The 15,928-nt window shown below is 37.5% G+C and overlaps 2 protein-coding genes across 2 annotated transcripts; both read right to left on the bottom strand.

Moving 5' to 3' along the window:
• Positions 1–2,692: 2,692 nt before the first annotated feature.
• On the bottom strand, positions 2,693–3,643 carry LOC122914471 (olfactory receptor 5G3-like). The gene has a single exon (XM_044261087.1). It carries the CDS (start codon positions 3,641–3,643, stop codon positions 2,693–2,695), a length of 951 nt encoding a protein of 316 aa, XP_044117022.1.
• A 10,910-nt stretch (positions 3,644–14,553) lies between these two features.
• On the bottom strand, positions 14,554–15,504 carry LOC122914472 (olfactory receptor 5G3-like). The gene has a single exon (XM_044261088.1). The coding sequence runs from the start codon at positions 15,502–15,504 to the stop codon at positions 14,554–14,556; it is 951 nt and encodes a 316-aa protein (XP_044117023.1).
• Positions 15,505–15,928: the final 424 nt, after the last annotated feature.

Raw genomic sequence — 15,928 nt, forward strand, 5'->3', positions numbered from 1 at the left:
ACCTGGGTAGCTCAGTCCATTAAGCATCCCACTCTTGATTTCACTTCAGGTCATGATCTCAGGGTCCTGAGATGGAGCCCCACATGGGGTTCTACACTCAGCAGGGAGTCTGCTTAAGATTCTCTCCCTCCCTCTGCCCCCCTCAAATAAATAAGTAAATAAATAAATAAAATCATTTAAAGAAATTTTTTTAAAGAGCTACTCCAGCTGGTGGTAACCCAGTGGTATGAGAAATTGTTACACATTTAAGTTCCTAAGGTTTCCGTAGTGTAGTGGTTATCACGTTCGCCTGACACATTTAAGTTCCTAGAGTCAAGGGGAAAGATAGGATTCCAGAACACTTGAATACAGAACTTAATGCCACCACCAAAGACATAAAGGATGCAGAAAAAGTAATCATATCATCTGTCCATTTAAATCAGCAGTCTGGCCCATCCAGAAATCAAATGGCTCTTAGAGAATGACTGCAGACTGCTTCAACCAAGTAGTGGCCCAACAATAGCTCCATGCTTTACATATGATCATTTACAAGTTCTCCCATACATGGTATGCAGTCAATGATTTGAGAAATGTATCCTTTTCTATTCTGATTAGAACGGAGGATCAGAAACAGTTTACACTCATGTAAGATGAACAACAACATTCATTTTCAATTTTTCTCAAGGTTATGTTAACACTCCTGCCCTCCTCAGTATAGTCTGCTGGTATGTGGTCCCCCAAGATATTTGGTCTCCTACCCACTACACTGAGTGGATACTAACTGTAATGTCTACTACCTTGATAATGTCATACTGATAGAGCAGTTCACACAAACAGTTGGCCGGAACATTGGACACCTTGGTGAAACACCTGTGCTCCAGAGGGTGAGAGACACAACACAAACATAAAAATACCTATTAAGACTCGGAAACTCAAAATATTGGGTGAGTTTTTACAGGTCTACCTGCCAAGGGCATGCTACAATACCCCATCCAAAGTAAATTTCATTAAGAAAGAATCAGAGTCCTAGTAGGCCTCTGTGGGTTTTGGAGGCAACATAATCCACAGCTAGGAAGAGTTCTCCAGGCCAGAGACCATATGGCACAGAAGGCCCACAGGCATTAAGCGGGATGCAGAACAGGAGCGTCTCCCCAGCAGGTCCAAGTACAGTGCAAGCAGCCCTGCCACTTGACCACGTGATAGAGCAGGATCTATAAGGAAAGCTGTGATCCTGGGGAAAGAAGCAACCTGAAGCTTATTACCAGCCTCAGTAGGGGACAGATTCAGGTCCTGGGCTTCAGGAGATATTCTACACCATCCATAACAAAGGAGGTTACATTTTTTGAGAAAGAGTTCCTAGTCTGTTTGTGGGGCCTAATAAAGAAGGAACTCTTGCCCAGGAAGCACCACATGAGCATGTATCCAGTCCTGCCCTAATGCATTGGGTCCAATCAAAGCCTTCAATAAATAAAGTAAATGGGCAAAGCAAAAACCATAGGATATAAATGGAGTTCCATTTAAATGGATCCCAAATAAAGCAGGGGGGCAATCAAGCAACAACTCAAATGTGCATGAATAAAACCTCTCCTTTCCCACCTCAACGTCACTCCTGTTGAAGTAATCAACATCTAAACCTAAATCAACATAAGGTCCTTCCAGTGTTCACTTGCACCTGCATGCACATGCACATTTTATTATATGGCATTGGCCCTTGTTCTTGATCAGAGCTACACGTTGGTCTTCCACTTGATTTTTTTTTTCACCTGACAGTGACTGACTCCAGGTCAGTCCACAATTACCTGGTCTTTTCATTTACTGTGCATTTCATATCCATACACACAAAATTGACTTTTCTTATAATGGTGGATATACAGACCATTTATTTTATTTTACTTTCCATACAAAGTGCTGAAATATGTGTAATCTTATTCATTGGCATTTATATTTCGGTCAGCTAACGATTTCTAAAGGAGGGATTTCTAGGTCAGATGCCATAAAAATTTATCATTTTATATGGGAATTACCAGGTTCTTTGTGAAATGGAGTATTCACACTATTAGCAGGAAGTAAGAGTGGACACAGCCATTTAGGAACTTCATCTTCACAGGAAACTAGCAATGTTCTCTCTATATTGAAAGGCACTGCGTTGGCCTTTAATTTCCTTTCATTTTCTTGACGTCATGATAGTGAACTTTTTTTTCTCACACAATCTTGTTATGTGGATACCCATTTCTGTGAATTGCTTGTTCATTTGTTTGCCCTTTTATCTATTATATTTTTATTTGAATTTTAGACTGTTCCTTCATTATCAGAGATACAATTTCATTGTTTGGAACATGTGCGCAAACATTTTCTCTTGTTTTATTATTTCCCTTGTAATATTATTTGTGGAATCCTGAATTTTTTATTACAAGTTTTGGTTTTCTTGTCTGGATTAAATAGTATTCAAACATCCATGACTGCACAAATGGTCACCTAAGTTTTCTTCCAGTATAATTTCACATTTATATTCTCAATATATCTCTATATTATTATGAAACTCTCGTCATGTCACAAACAAGATGGGATGGAAAAATATTTAGGAACTACTCCACTTTTCAAATCACCTGTGAGCTGGCAGAGCACGGACTCCCATGCAGTTTCTGACTTCCACTTCAGTGATTGCTTTCTTGTACAATCTGTACCAACATCTATGGTACAACACAACAGAGTTCTATTTTACCAAGACCATTAGAGAATTTTTCCTTTCCAACTTCCTCCTGAATGCATTTTTCACCTCCTTGTTCCTCAGACTATAAATGAGGGGGTTCAACATGGGGATTACCACAGTATAAAATAGAGAAATCACTTTATTGATATCCAGGGAGGAAGTTGAGCCAGGCCGAACATAGATAAAGAAAAGAGTCCCATACAGGATGGAGACGACAGCCAGGTGAGAAGAGCAAGTGGAGAAAGCTTTCTGCCTCCCATCAGCAGTCCGGATCTTCAAGATGGCCACCAGGATGCAAACATAGGAGACCATGATGATCAGGCCACTGAGTATGACTATAGCTCCAGCCAAGATGAAGAGCACTAATTTATTGATCCATGTGTCTGTACATGCTAGGGACAGCAGTGGAGAAATGTCACAGAAGAAGTGATTGATGATATTTGGACCACAGAAGGGTAAGCGAAAAGTGAGAATTGTGTGGGTCATTGTGCTTATAAGAGCCATGGCGTAAGGCCCTACCACCAGCTGCACACAGAACCTCTGGGACATGATGAGAGTGTACAGCAAGGGCTTACAGATGGCCATGTACCGGTCATATGCCATGGAAGCCAGGAGGAAACATTCACTTGCCACAAAGAAACCAGAGAACCACATCTGTGCAGCACAACCCACAAAAGAGATGTGTTTTTTCTCTGCAAAGATATCACACAGCGACTTGGGGGCAATGGAAGAAGAAGAGCAAATATCTACAAAGGACAAGTGGCTGAGAAAAAAGTACATAGGAGTGTGGAGTCTTGCATCAGTCCATATGAGAATGATCATCCCTGTGTTACCCCCCAGGGTGACAAGATAGACAAAGAGAAGCATGACAAAGAGGATGATCTGATGATGGAGGTGATCTGTGAGGCCCAAGAAAAGAAATTCAGTCGTTTCTGTCTGATTCTTATTTTCCATTTGTCAGTTGTAATCTGTTACAAGAAGGAAAAACTATTTTTATAATTTAAAAAATCAATCACTAGCACTTAGAAATAATGTTTTATACAAATGATAGCTTATCCTAAGCAGGTCTATAACAGGCAATTATTGAATTATTGTTGAACTGGAAGACAGGATGTCCATGTACTAGGTCTAGGAGTTGTGCATAGATACTGTGTAAACTTGGACAATTCACCCCCGATCTCTTTGGATTCAGTACTCGCTCCCAGAAAAAGAGGAGTCCAACTACATTGTCGAAACCTCCCTCAAGTTGTATTTGAAATGGGAATTAGTCGCCACATTTCATCTTTTTGTGTTATAGGATAATAAAGGTCACTTAATAATACCTTTACTGGAAGTACTGTAAAATCACACCAATGTGATAATTCAGATCCTTACCTCAGACATTTGGGAAAGACTAAGCAAGGGAGTTCCTGTTCTCACTGAAGGATCAGTACCATTTTAATATTATTAAGACGCAATTCACAGATGTGCTTATCAGTCTATTCCCTACTCCCACATATAGCAAGATGTTGAAAGGATAATACACACAATTGACAAAGATTTGATTTATATACAGAAATATGGTGTCATGGAAAAAATGGAAAGGTCTTGACTTTAAGATCAAGTGAGCTGGCAAATGTTGGACAGCAACTTGTTCTGGAAATTGTATAGAAAATTAAGCCTCTGTTGCACCTAAATAACAGAATTGTTTTATGTGATTTCCCATATATTCTATAAAGTGTTTTTTGAGTTATTTACCTTGAATTCTGTCAAGCAATGACAATATTTTCATTAAAACTGTAATTGTAATTATGTCTGTAAAATATCAGATACATCATACTTCATGCAAGGAATACCCTCAAGAAAATGTTGGTTTCTGACTCATTAGTAAAGGAAGAAAAATCAAGTTGTTCAAAATTCCTAGGAAAGATCACTATGTAGGATAACTTATATGAAAAAAATCTGGTTTTAAATAACATGTATTGTCACTTCAGTTAGTGTCCTCTTCTAGAAAATAAGACCAGTATGCTACTCCGAAATTATAATTACATGTGGAACTTGATATATGATATTAGTAGTGACTGTATCTATTCAATTTATGATAATATTATCATTATCATGATTATTTGCTTAATGCTATATGAATGTATTTTCAACGGTCAAAAAGGCAATTCTGAGGTTATGTTAGGAGCATGACCCAGAGCAGAAATGTTTTCTTTGTGGCAATTTGAATATAGCAATATAGGTGTGGGGGGTGTCAGGGTGGTACACTCACATGACTCCTCATTTTGATTCAATCGTTTTTCCTTCCTTTCTTCCTTCTTTCCCTCATTTCCTATTTATTTTAATAAGTTATTTTGAGTCTCTAAAAAACAGGGAGGATGATCCCAAACCTCTTTCACACTTACATTCTGTGATCTTAGAAATCCTCATGGACATTGTCACATCTCGATACCGTAAAGAAACAAATACGAAATTCAGTTTTAAAAAGTCACAACAAACCAGTTGTTTTGTCTCAGAAAGATATGAGTAAAATGCTGAAGTCTACTCTCTTTAGAGAGCCTGAACTAGGAAGGTTATTTTTCTGTCATTTAAGCTCATCCTGATGTTTTTCCACCAAATTTCAAAAACTTCATGTTTTCCAATATGCACTGTACTCACTTCTTTAAGGATATCCTTCATCTAGCTCCTTTAACTGCTTCAAAGGAAATGATCATTTTCTAGAAGAAAGGAATATTCAAATTCCTTCACGGTGGTAACCTCTTCTAAGAGGCATGACTTTCTAAACACATGGTGAAGAAACCAGATCTCCATCTTGAAGAGCCTACAACTGAAGAGATGCTGTTTGACCTGCACATGAATACACATATTGCACAGAATGAGGGATGCTTCCCCAGGAGTTTTCAACAGTAGAGAGCGAGGTCCCCAAAGAACTAAAATCTCAAGCGTTTACACCTAAAGGGACAAAATTAACGTAATCTTAGTAGCACTTGCACTAAGTATTATTTTATAACTGTGTCATTTCTCAACGAGAGGATTCCTAAGAAAATAAAGGGGATTGTCCCCCTGCTTTGACATCCTTCCTGCCAAAAGGAGCTCTCATTTCTATCAGTGGGGTGTGATGCATTGAGCACCCAGGACCAGTTTGGAGGAAGTAGTTTGCTGCCTGGATTCTGGAGACACATCCCCTGGTGGTAATCTCAATTCTACTACTTTATTACTTGTGTCACTTTAAGCATATTTTTAAGTCTCTCTGTGCCTCATGCTCTCAATTTTTTTTTATTTTTTTATTTTTTTTTCAATTTATTTATTTTCAGAAAAACAGTATTCATTATTTTTTCACCACACCCAGTGCTCCATGCAATCCATGCCCTCTACAATACCCACCACCTGGTACCCCAACCTCCAATTTTAAACTAAAGAAGATAACGATGTCTAGTTTCAAAGATCTTGGAAGGACTTAATGAAGTGATAAATTTAAACTACTTAATGAGTGTCCAGCACAGAAACAGTGCTCATTAATGTTATGTATTATTATTGGGGATTTATAGCATAGTTAGGGACATTATACCTAGATGCTGAAATAAAACAGAAGAGTTTTTTTGTTTTTGTTTTTGTTTTTTGTTTTTATCTCTAGGCAAAATAAAACACAATCTGTGGACTCCAAAGAAAGAACAGATCACTGTAAAAATAGAATAGAGGAGAAAATACTCAAATGGAATAGAGGAAGGAATTACTCTAGAAAGATAAAATTTAGGTAGACTGAAGTTAAAGGAAAGGTATTCCAGGGCAGTGTTAATGAGATCAACAGGAGCAGAAGCAAGGAAGATGTTTGAGATGGAAGGTTTACATTCAAGAAAGAAGCAAGTGTAGAGTCTGATGAAACAGATTAAAGTATTGCAATCCCCACCTTCTCTGAAACCTTATTGTTTATCCGATGGGAAGAACCTGATATCTTTTTCTATTTAACCCCTATAACATTTCACTAGAGCTTATTTTTAATCCCAGTTAATTATCTATCTCAGTACATTGTCAATAACTGATTTTGCCTAACTGTTGAATTAGTGGAAAATAAATGCTCCAAACCAATAATTCATAATGGTTTATATTTAGCAATTAAACTATGTTATATACTTTTCATCTGATGGCAAGTAAAAGTAAGTCTACCTGTTATTCTCAAAACAAACTAAAAACAATAAAAAACAACCAACAATGTAAAATGAAAAAGACACTTCATCAGTTCTGAAAAGGTAACTGGAAAATAATTTAAAAATCATTTTTTTATTTTTTATTTTTTTAAAGTTTTTAGATTTTATTTATTTATTTGACAGACAGAGATCACAAGTAGGCAGAGAAGTAGGGGGGGTGGGGAAGCAGGCTCCCTGCTAAGCAGAGAGCCTGATGTGGGGCTTAATCTCAGGACCCTGGGATCATGACTTGAGCCAAAGGCAGAGGCTTTAACCCACTGAGCCACCCAGGCACCCTTAAAAACTCATTTTATTAACAGAAAGTTATAGGAAAATTCTCTTTTATTACATTTTTTAAATAAAAATGTCAATTTGATGAATAGCAAGGTTGAAAAATGAAATAAAATTATATTAGATAATGTGGAGTAAGTTGGCTGAGCTGAGGAAAGAAAATTGTATGAGAATTGTCAGGACATGAAACAAACAAACAAGAAGGCAATAGGCAATATAGACACTACTAAAATAACCCTGGAAAACTTGAGAAATTTTAAAAAGTAAAGTTTAAAACTAGCTGCAGGGCTCCTGGGTGGCTCAGTCCATTAAGCATCTTGACTTTGCCTCAGGTCATGATCTTAAGGGGTGGGATCAAGTCCCAAGTGGGCTCCACACTCAGCAGGGAGTCTACTTCTCCCTTTACCCCTCCCCATTCCACTGATCTGCTCTCTTTCACTCTCTAATAAATAAATTAAGTCTTTAAAAAGACAAAAATAAGCTGCAACTTCAAAATGTTCAGGGAGAAAATGATAAGGTAGAAAAGAAGATCTAACATACAAATAATTGGTATCTCTGAAGAAGATAGACATCATATGTAAAAAAGTCTTTCTAAAACAAGAAAATCTGTATCTGTGGAATAAAAGTACACAATATGTCTTAAGGGGAAAACTATAAAATTCTCATAAAAATTATCTAGACTTTTTTTCTTCTTCTTACTTAAAGAGGAAATTTTTCAAACAGTTCTCAAAACACTCCATAATTTCATTCCACTGTACATCCATTACGGTGAATAGTATTATAGATGGAGCCAGGACTGGAAAACTGTGAGGATTAAAGGAAATGGTAACATAAAATAGAAATATAATCAATAATCATGTTGATACGGCTAATAATAAAATAATAATATAATCAAAACAAACTTGAAATGAAAGAAGACAGTTTTACAGTTTCTCTTAGCCCTCCAATCTCCTCCTTTCAATGTAGAGAGTTATTAAATACAGATTAAATGTGATAAGTGCTGCATTTTATATGTAGAAATATCTTAAGACATAGAAAATTTACCATTAGGAATGTTAAGGATAGTAATATAATCTATCAAAATCAGGCTATAGAAGGAAAATAAGAAATATAATTGTAGGAAAAGTCTAATATTAACTAACCGACTAATACTCACATCTTTCATACTAACAGGATTTAAGGTAATAATTCAAGATATAGAAGTTTATTACACAAAATGCTGACGATTAACATCAGAAATATTTTTCTTGAAAGTTTTGAGTCACTTGGCACCTAATCCCTGAAGAATCCTGAACCTCAAGCATCTACATCCATAAAGAAGAAGTTAAAGTGACATAAACATCAGATTTTGAGCCAATATTACCTCACAATTGGATTTTATCTTAAGGGAGGATTCCAAAGAGCAAATTTGGTCATCTTGCAATCATCTTTGAAAAATAAAACAGCATTCTATTGAACAAGAAACCCTGGGTACTAAGAGACAGAAACTCACAATTAAAAAACTATCCCTGAAAGTTGATACAAGTTGTTTTAAGAGACTGGAAATAAATGTGGAAAAATCAAAGATGTAACAAAAAACTAATTACACACAACTTGGAAATACCTTGGTCCAGTTTTGTTCAGAATGGGGAAGTTTCTCAGTTGGGGAAAAGATTCTGAGAGATCACTTGCAGGCACAGTTTTATAGAAGTAACATACTCTTGGGATCAAATATTTCTGGTTATCAGTGAAATATGCTATATTATTAGCTTTGGAATCATTCATGTCAGGTGATGCCCCACAAGACTGCTCTAAAGACTAAATTCCACAGAAGTTCTAATCTACATGTAGTTAGGAACCAGAGGACCTAAAAAATTCCACAATAAGCAAAATACTAGGTTTCATACACCTGAATAGAAAAATACCTAGGAACATTGCATTCAAACTATCAAGAACTAAAGGAAAAAGAAGATCTAAAATTCATTCTAAAAAAAAGGAAAGGAAAGATTATTTTGAAGGAGCAATGAGACTGATACCCAAGTTATTTACACAAATAAAAGAAATAAAGGAAAATAGAATAACTTTAAAGTTCTGAAAAAAAGTAGCATCTAACAGAGAATTCTGCACCAAGTAAAACTATGTATGAAGGTGAAATAGATGTATATCCAAACAAGCAAAATCTAAGAGAATCTTTTCAGAGAAAAAATTCCCTGAGTAAAGATAATACAAATCAGTTCATTAGTCAGAAGGAGTATTACATCTTATGGAATCTCAGGGTTATGGAGAGACATGTATTTCAATGGAAAAATAGAGATGTGAGTGACTACAGAGATAGTAACTAATGGAAACATAATAATATCTTTCATAGAAAACTGATATAAATGATAACAATAAACATTCAAATCAAGAGTAGGTTGAATGGAATTAAAGTGTTCTAAGACCTTCCGATTATCTGAAGACAGAAAGACTAGCACTCATTTATACTAGACTCTGAAACATCAAGAATGCAAATCATCAAAAGAATAGCTTAAGACTGTGTAATAACCAAATAGTGAGATTACCCACCCATCACATGAGTCAGACTTTTTTATCATACTTGAAGGTCACACCATCTGACCATTGAATAAGTATCAAGCATACACTATGCCCAAAGAGTGGTTGAGATGTATCGGTTTAATAAAATACCATGCATATATAGAACTTTCACTTTAATGAGGGAAGATAATACACAATAAATTTAAATATCAATTTAGACATATTATAGGTTGGAAGGTGATAATGTTATAGATAACAGAAAAGGTTAGATCAGAGTAAAGGGAATCTAAGTTTCCTGGTGGGGTAGGGATGGTAACAGATTCAGTCAGTCATCAATAAGTTAAGGTAAATCACAGAGAAAATGAGCTTCAAGCCATGGCAGAAAGGTGTGAGTTCCCAAGGCACATACTGGAAGATGAGAGATCTCAACCAGAGAGAACATTATTGCAAAAGTCATGAAGGGACTTCAGGTTCTTAGCTCTACAGATAAGGATCTTGGAAGTCACTAATCTGTCCTAATAAGTAAAAAGCTAAAGATACTGAAGAATCAATAACTCTTCTTGGATTTGTAAGAGAGGGGGGACACAGAGCAAACCACTGACCCCAAGACTGGAGAGATGGAGAAGTGAATGTAGAGTCACAGTTTACTCACAAGAGGAAATGGCCATGGGAACCAGTGCCTTGATAGGAAAAAATGAACAGAACAATAGAATGAGTTTTACCTCCAGGAGTTCGACCAGGTCCCCACAGTAAATGTAAATGTAAATGTAAATGTAAGAGGAAAATCTCCTGGTGCTCCCGTCAGGGGACATCAGGGAAGAAGAAATATTCTTTTTTTTTTTTTTTTTAAGTAACATCTAAAGTATTATTTGTTTCAGGGGTACAAGTCTGTGAATCATCAGTCTTATACAATTCACAGCAATCCCCATAATACATACCTTCCCCAAAGTCCATAACCCAGCCACACTCTCCCTCCCCCTGCTGAGCAACCTTCAGTTTGTTTCCTGAGATTAAGAGTCTCTTATGATTTTTCTCCCCCCAAGTCCCAACTTGTTTCATTTTTCCCTCCCTTGAAGCATTCTGAAATCTCTCAGAGTGTTCTGTGCTTTTTAATAAAGCCTGCCCTCAGGAGAAACTAGTTAAACATGCAATCCCCAGCTGGCGTCCTCTTAGAGCCTGATGAATCTGGGGGAAGAGAAACGGCCAAATTAGCCTCCTCTAACCTTCCACCTGGAGAAAGGAAATAACCACTCCAGTCCACTATGGTCATCCTGTCCCAACTTACAAGGGAGAAAAACACTGAGAAACACTTTTGAAGCTCTTAGTCCAGAGGCATAGTTCCACCAAAAGCCTGAGACCTATCAGAGGACTACAGAATGCTTCTTTCCCTCCACACCTTATGACCACCTTGCTAAAAGGACTGTTTGAAGCAGCCTCTGTTGCCTAGAACATTGTGTTTGACTATCGGGAAAAGCATAAAAGTAAAAAAAAAAAAAATCATAAAAGGCAGATATGGAAAAGCAAAAACATGATCCGAAGAGACAGAGCAAGCATCAGAATCAGACATGGTAAATATGTAGGGATATCAGACCAAGAATTTAAATCAACAATGATTAAAATGCTGGAGATCAAAAACACTGTAACAAAAATGAAGAATGCCTTTGATGGGCTCATTAACAGACCAGACACGGCTGAGAAGAAAATCAATGAGCCTGAAGATATAACAATAGAAACTTCAAAAACTGAAAAGGAAAAACAAACAAACAAACAGAATCAGGGACAAATATCTAAGTGAGGTCTATGGGGCAACAACTACAAAAAGTGTAATATAATCCCATATTTATCATGGGAATATCAGAAGAAGAAAGAGAGTAAGGAATAGAAGAAATATTTGAAACAATGACTGTTTTCTTCAAATTAATAATAGACACCAAACCATAGATCCAGGGAGTTCAAAGAACACCAAACAGAATGAAGGCCAGCAAAAAAGCATACCCAGGCATATAATTTTCAAAGTATGGAAAGTTAAAAATAAAGAAAAAATCTTGAAAGAAGGCAGAGTCAAAATGACATGACACCTACAGAGGAAAAAAGGTAAGAATTATATCTGACTTCTCAGAAAAGTGGGATGCAGAGCAAGAAAGGCTCCACGGCAGGTCCAGGTATAGTAGAAGCAGCCTTGCCTCTTGGACCACAGGATACAGCAGACTCTATGATGAAAGATGTATTCCTAGGGAAAGAAGCAACACGGAGTTTATTACAAGCCTCATTGGGGGGAAAATGCAGGTCCTGAGCTTCATGAGGCATTCCATCTCACAGGAAAAAAGAATGTTATCACCAAACTGTGGAAAGAGCCAAGATGCCGGTCAAAAGACAAATGGCCAAAGAGGATAGGGTCCATATATACAATGGAGTACTATGCCTCCATCAGAAATGATGAATACCCAACTTTTTTTTTTTAAGATTTTACCTATTTATTCGACAGAGATCACAAGTAGACAGAGAGGCAGGCAGAGAGAGAGAGACAGAGGAGGAAGCAGGCTCCCCCCCGAGCAGAGAGCCGGATGTGGGGCTGGATCCGAGGACCCTGGGATCATGACCTGAGCCGAAGGCAGAGGCTTTAACCCACTGAGCCACCCAGGTGCCCCAAATACCCAACTTTTGTATACGCATGGATGGGACTGGAGGAGATTATGCTGAGTGAAGTAAGTCAACCAGAGAGAAACAATTATCATGTAGTTTCACTTACTTGTGGGGCAAATTTCATTTACTAGTGTTATTAAGGAATAACACTGAAGACATTGGGAGAAGGAGAGGAGAAGTGAGTTGGGGGGAATTGGAGGGGGAGATGAACCATGAGATACTGTGCACTTTGAGAAACAAACTGAAGGTTTGGTTGGGGGAGGTTAGGTGAGCCTGGTGGTTGGTATTAAGGAGGGCATGTATTGTATGGAGCAATGGGTGTGGTGCATAAGCAATGAATCTTGGAACACTGAAAAATAAAATAAAGTTAAAAAAGAAAAAAGAACGTTATGGCTTTTGAAAAAGAATTCCTGGTCTATTTGTGGAACCTAATAAAGAGGGAAGACTTGCACAAGTGGTACCATGTGAGCATGTACCCAGGCCTGCCCTAATGTCCTGAGTTCCATCAGATTCTCCAAGAAATAAAGTGAGATGAGCAAAGCAGCATCTATCATATGATGAACACGGTCCATCCAAATGGATCCCAACTAACATCAGAGACTATAGTTCAAATGTGTTTGAATATAACCTCTCCTTTCCTACGTCCATGCAACTCACCTTGAAGTGATAATGTCAACAGCTTGTTATGCATCCTTTATAAGTTCTCTCTATGTTCATTTATACCTTCATGTACATAAACATTTTATTCATTACCTAGGTTTTGTCATTTTTCTTAAGGATCATAGAAGCACACTGCTCTTCAACTTGGTTTCTTTTGTTTTGTTCTTGTTTTTGTTTTTGTTTTACCTAATAGTAACTGCATACAATAATTTTCTACAGGTCAATCCATGATTATGTAATCCAGTCATTTCATTTACTACATGTACATTTTACAGGAGAAAAAAATGTGCTTTTATTATAGTGTTGGATAGTCACATATTTTCTTTTATTCTTCCTTGCCATACATGATGCTAAAATATGTGTAATCTTCTTCATTGGTATGTATGTTTCTGTCAACTAGATTTCTAAAGGATGGATTTTGGGGTCAAATACCATATTAATTTACCATTTTATAGGGAAACTACCAAATTCTTTGTGGAAATCGATTATTCATACTATCAGCAGGAAATAAGATGATACATAGCCAAATAGTACCTTCATCATCATGGAAAACTAACAATATATCATCTATATTGAAAGACACTACATTGACATTTTAATATCTTTTCATTTACTTGACCAGTAATGACATTCAGCATGTTTTCTTTACATGTTTGGCAATTTGCAAAAAGATTTTATAAAAAAAAAAAGGGGGGGGGGAGCGCCTGGGTGGCTCAGTGGGTTAAAGCCTCTGCTTTCGGCTCGGGTCATGATTCCAGGGTCCTGGGATCAAGCCCCACATCAGGCTCTCTGCTCAGCAGGGAGCCTGCTTCCTCCTCTCTCTCTGCCTCCCTCTCTGCCTACTTGTGATCTCTGTCAAATAAATAAATAAAATCTTTAAAAAAAAAAAAAAGATTTTACATGTTTGGCAATTTGCATTCTTATTTTGTAATTTGCCTATTTACTTGTTTGCTCACTTACTTGTTGTCTTTCTTTTTTTTAAGATTTCATTTATTTATTTGAGAAAGAGGGCACAAGCAAGGGGAGCCACAAAGGGAGAGGAAAAGGGAGAAGCAGGTCCCCCACTGAGCTGGGAGCCCAGTGGGGGCTTGATCCCAGGACCCTGCAACCATGACCCAAGCCAAAGGCAGACACTTAACTGACTGAGCCACCCAGGTACCCTATTGTTTTTCTTTTTCATTCTGAATTTTAGACCGCTCTTTGAATAATGGGGGTATTATCCCATTGTTTGGCACATGTGTACAAATATTTTCTCTTGTTTTATTATTTCCCTTGTAATATTGTTTGTGCTACCTTGAAGTTTCAATTACAACTTTTGGTTTTCTTGTCTGGATTAAATAGTATTCAAATATCCATGATTGCACAAATATTCATCTAAGTTTTCTTCCAGTATGTTTTCCCATTTATGTTCTCAATCCATCTCTATATTATTTTGAAACTCTCGTCATGTCACAGACAATAAGATACTGCAGAAAAATATTTAAGAACTACTCCACTTTTCAAATCATCTATGAGCTGGCAGAGCACGGACTCAGGCAATTTCTGCCTTCCACTTCTGTACCAACATCTACGGTACAACACAACAGAGTTCTATTTTACCAAGATCATTAGAGAATTTTTCCTTTCCAACTTCCTCCTGAATGCATTTTTCACCTCCTTATTCCTCAGACTATAAATAGGGGGGTTCAACATGGGGATTACCACAGTATAAAATAGAGAAATCACTTTATTGATATCCAGGGAGGAAGTTGAGCCAGGCCGAACATAGATAAAGAAAAGAGTCCCATACAGGATGGAGACGACAGCCAGGTGAGAAGAGCAAGTGGAGAAAGCTTTCTGCCTCCCATCAGCAGTCCGGATCTTCAAGATGGCCACCAAGATGCAAACATAGGAGATCATGATGATCAGGCCACTGAGCACACCAATTGCTCCAGCCAAGATGAAGAGCACTAATTCATTGATCCATGTGTCTGCACATGCTAGAGACAGCAGTGGAGAAATGTCACAGAAGAAGTGATTGATGATATTTGGACCACAGAAGGGTAAGCGAAAAGTGAGAATTGTGTGGGTCATTGTGCTTATAAGAGCCATGGCGTAAGGCCCTACCACCAGCTGCACACAGAACCTCTGGGACATGATGAGAGTGTACAGCAAGGGCTTACAGATGGCCATGTACCGGTCATATGCCATGGAAGCCAGGAGGAAACATTCACTTGCCACAAAGAAACCAAAGAACCACATCTGTGCAGCACAACCCACAAAAGAGATGCCTTTTTTCTCCGCAAAGATATCACACAGCATCTTGGGGGCAATGGAAGAAGAAGAACAAATATCTACAAAGGACAAGTGGCTGAGAAAAAAGTACATAGGAGTGTGGAGTCTTGCATCAGTCCATATGAGAATGATCATCCCTGTGTTACCCCCCAGGGTGACAAGATAGACAAAGAGAAGCATGACAAAGAGGATGATCTGATGATGGAGGTGATCTGTGAGGCCCAAGAAAAGAAATTCAGTCGCTTCTGTCTGATTCTTATCTTCCATTGGTCAGTTGTAATCTGTTACAAGAAGGAAAAACTATTTTTATAATTAAAAATCACTAGCACTTAGAAATAATATTTTATACAAATGATAGCTTATCCTAAGCAGGTCTATAATAGGCAATTATTGAATTATTGTTGAACTGGAAGACAGGATGTCCATGTACTAGGTCTAGGAGTTGTGCATAGATACTGTGTAAACTTGGACAATTCACCCCCGATCTCTTTGGATTCAGTACTCGCTCCCAGAAAAAGAGGAGTCCAACTACATTGTCAAAACCTCCCTCAAGTTGTATTTGAAATGGGAATTAGTCTCCACATTTCATTTTACTGTGTTATGGGATAATAAAACTCACTAAAGAATACTTTTACTGGAAGTACTATAAAATCACACCAATATGATATTCAGATCCTTACATCAGACATTT

Source organism: Neovison vison, chromosome 7, assembly GCF_020171115.1.
Source record: "Neovison vison isolate M4711 chromosome 7, ASM_NN_V1, whole genome shotgun sequence".
NCBI classification, from domain to species: domain Eukaryota; kingdom Metazoa; phylum Chordata; class Mammalia; order Carnivora; family Mustelidae; genus Neogale; species Neogale vison.

Coding starts and splice junctions, on each gene's coding strand:
- LOC122914471 (XM_044261087.1), bottom strand. CDS start 3,643: ATGGAAAATAAGAATCAGACAGAAACGACTGAATTTCTTTTCTTGGGC.
- LOC122914472 (XM_044261088.1), bottom strand. CDS start 15,504: ATGGAAGATAAGAATCAGACAGAAGCGACTGAATTTCTTTTCTTGGGC.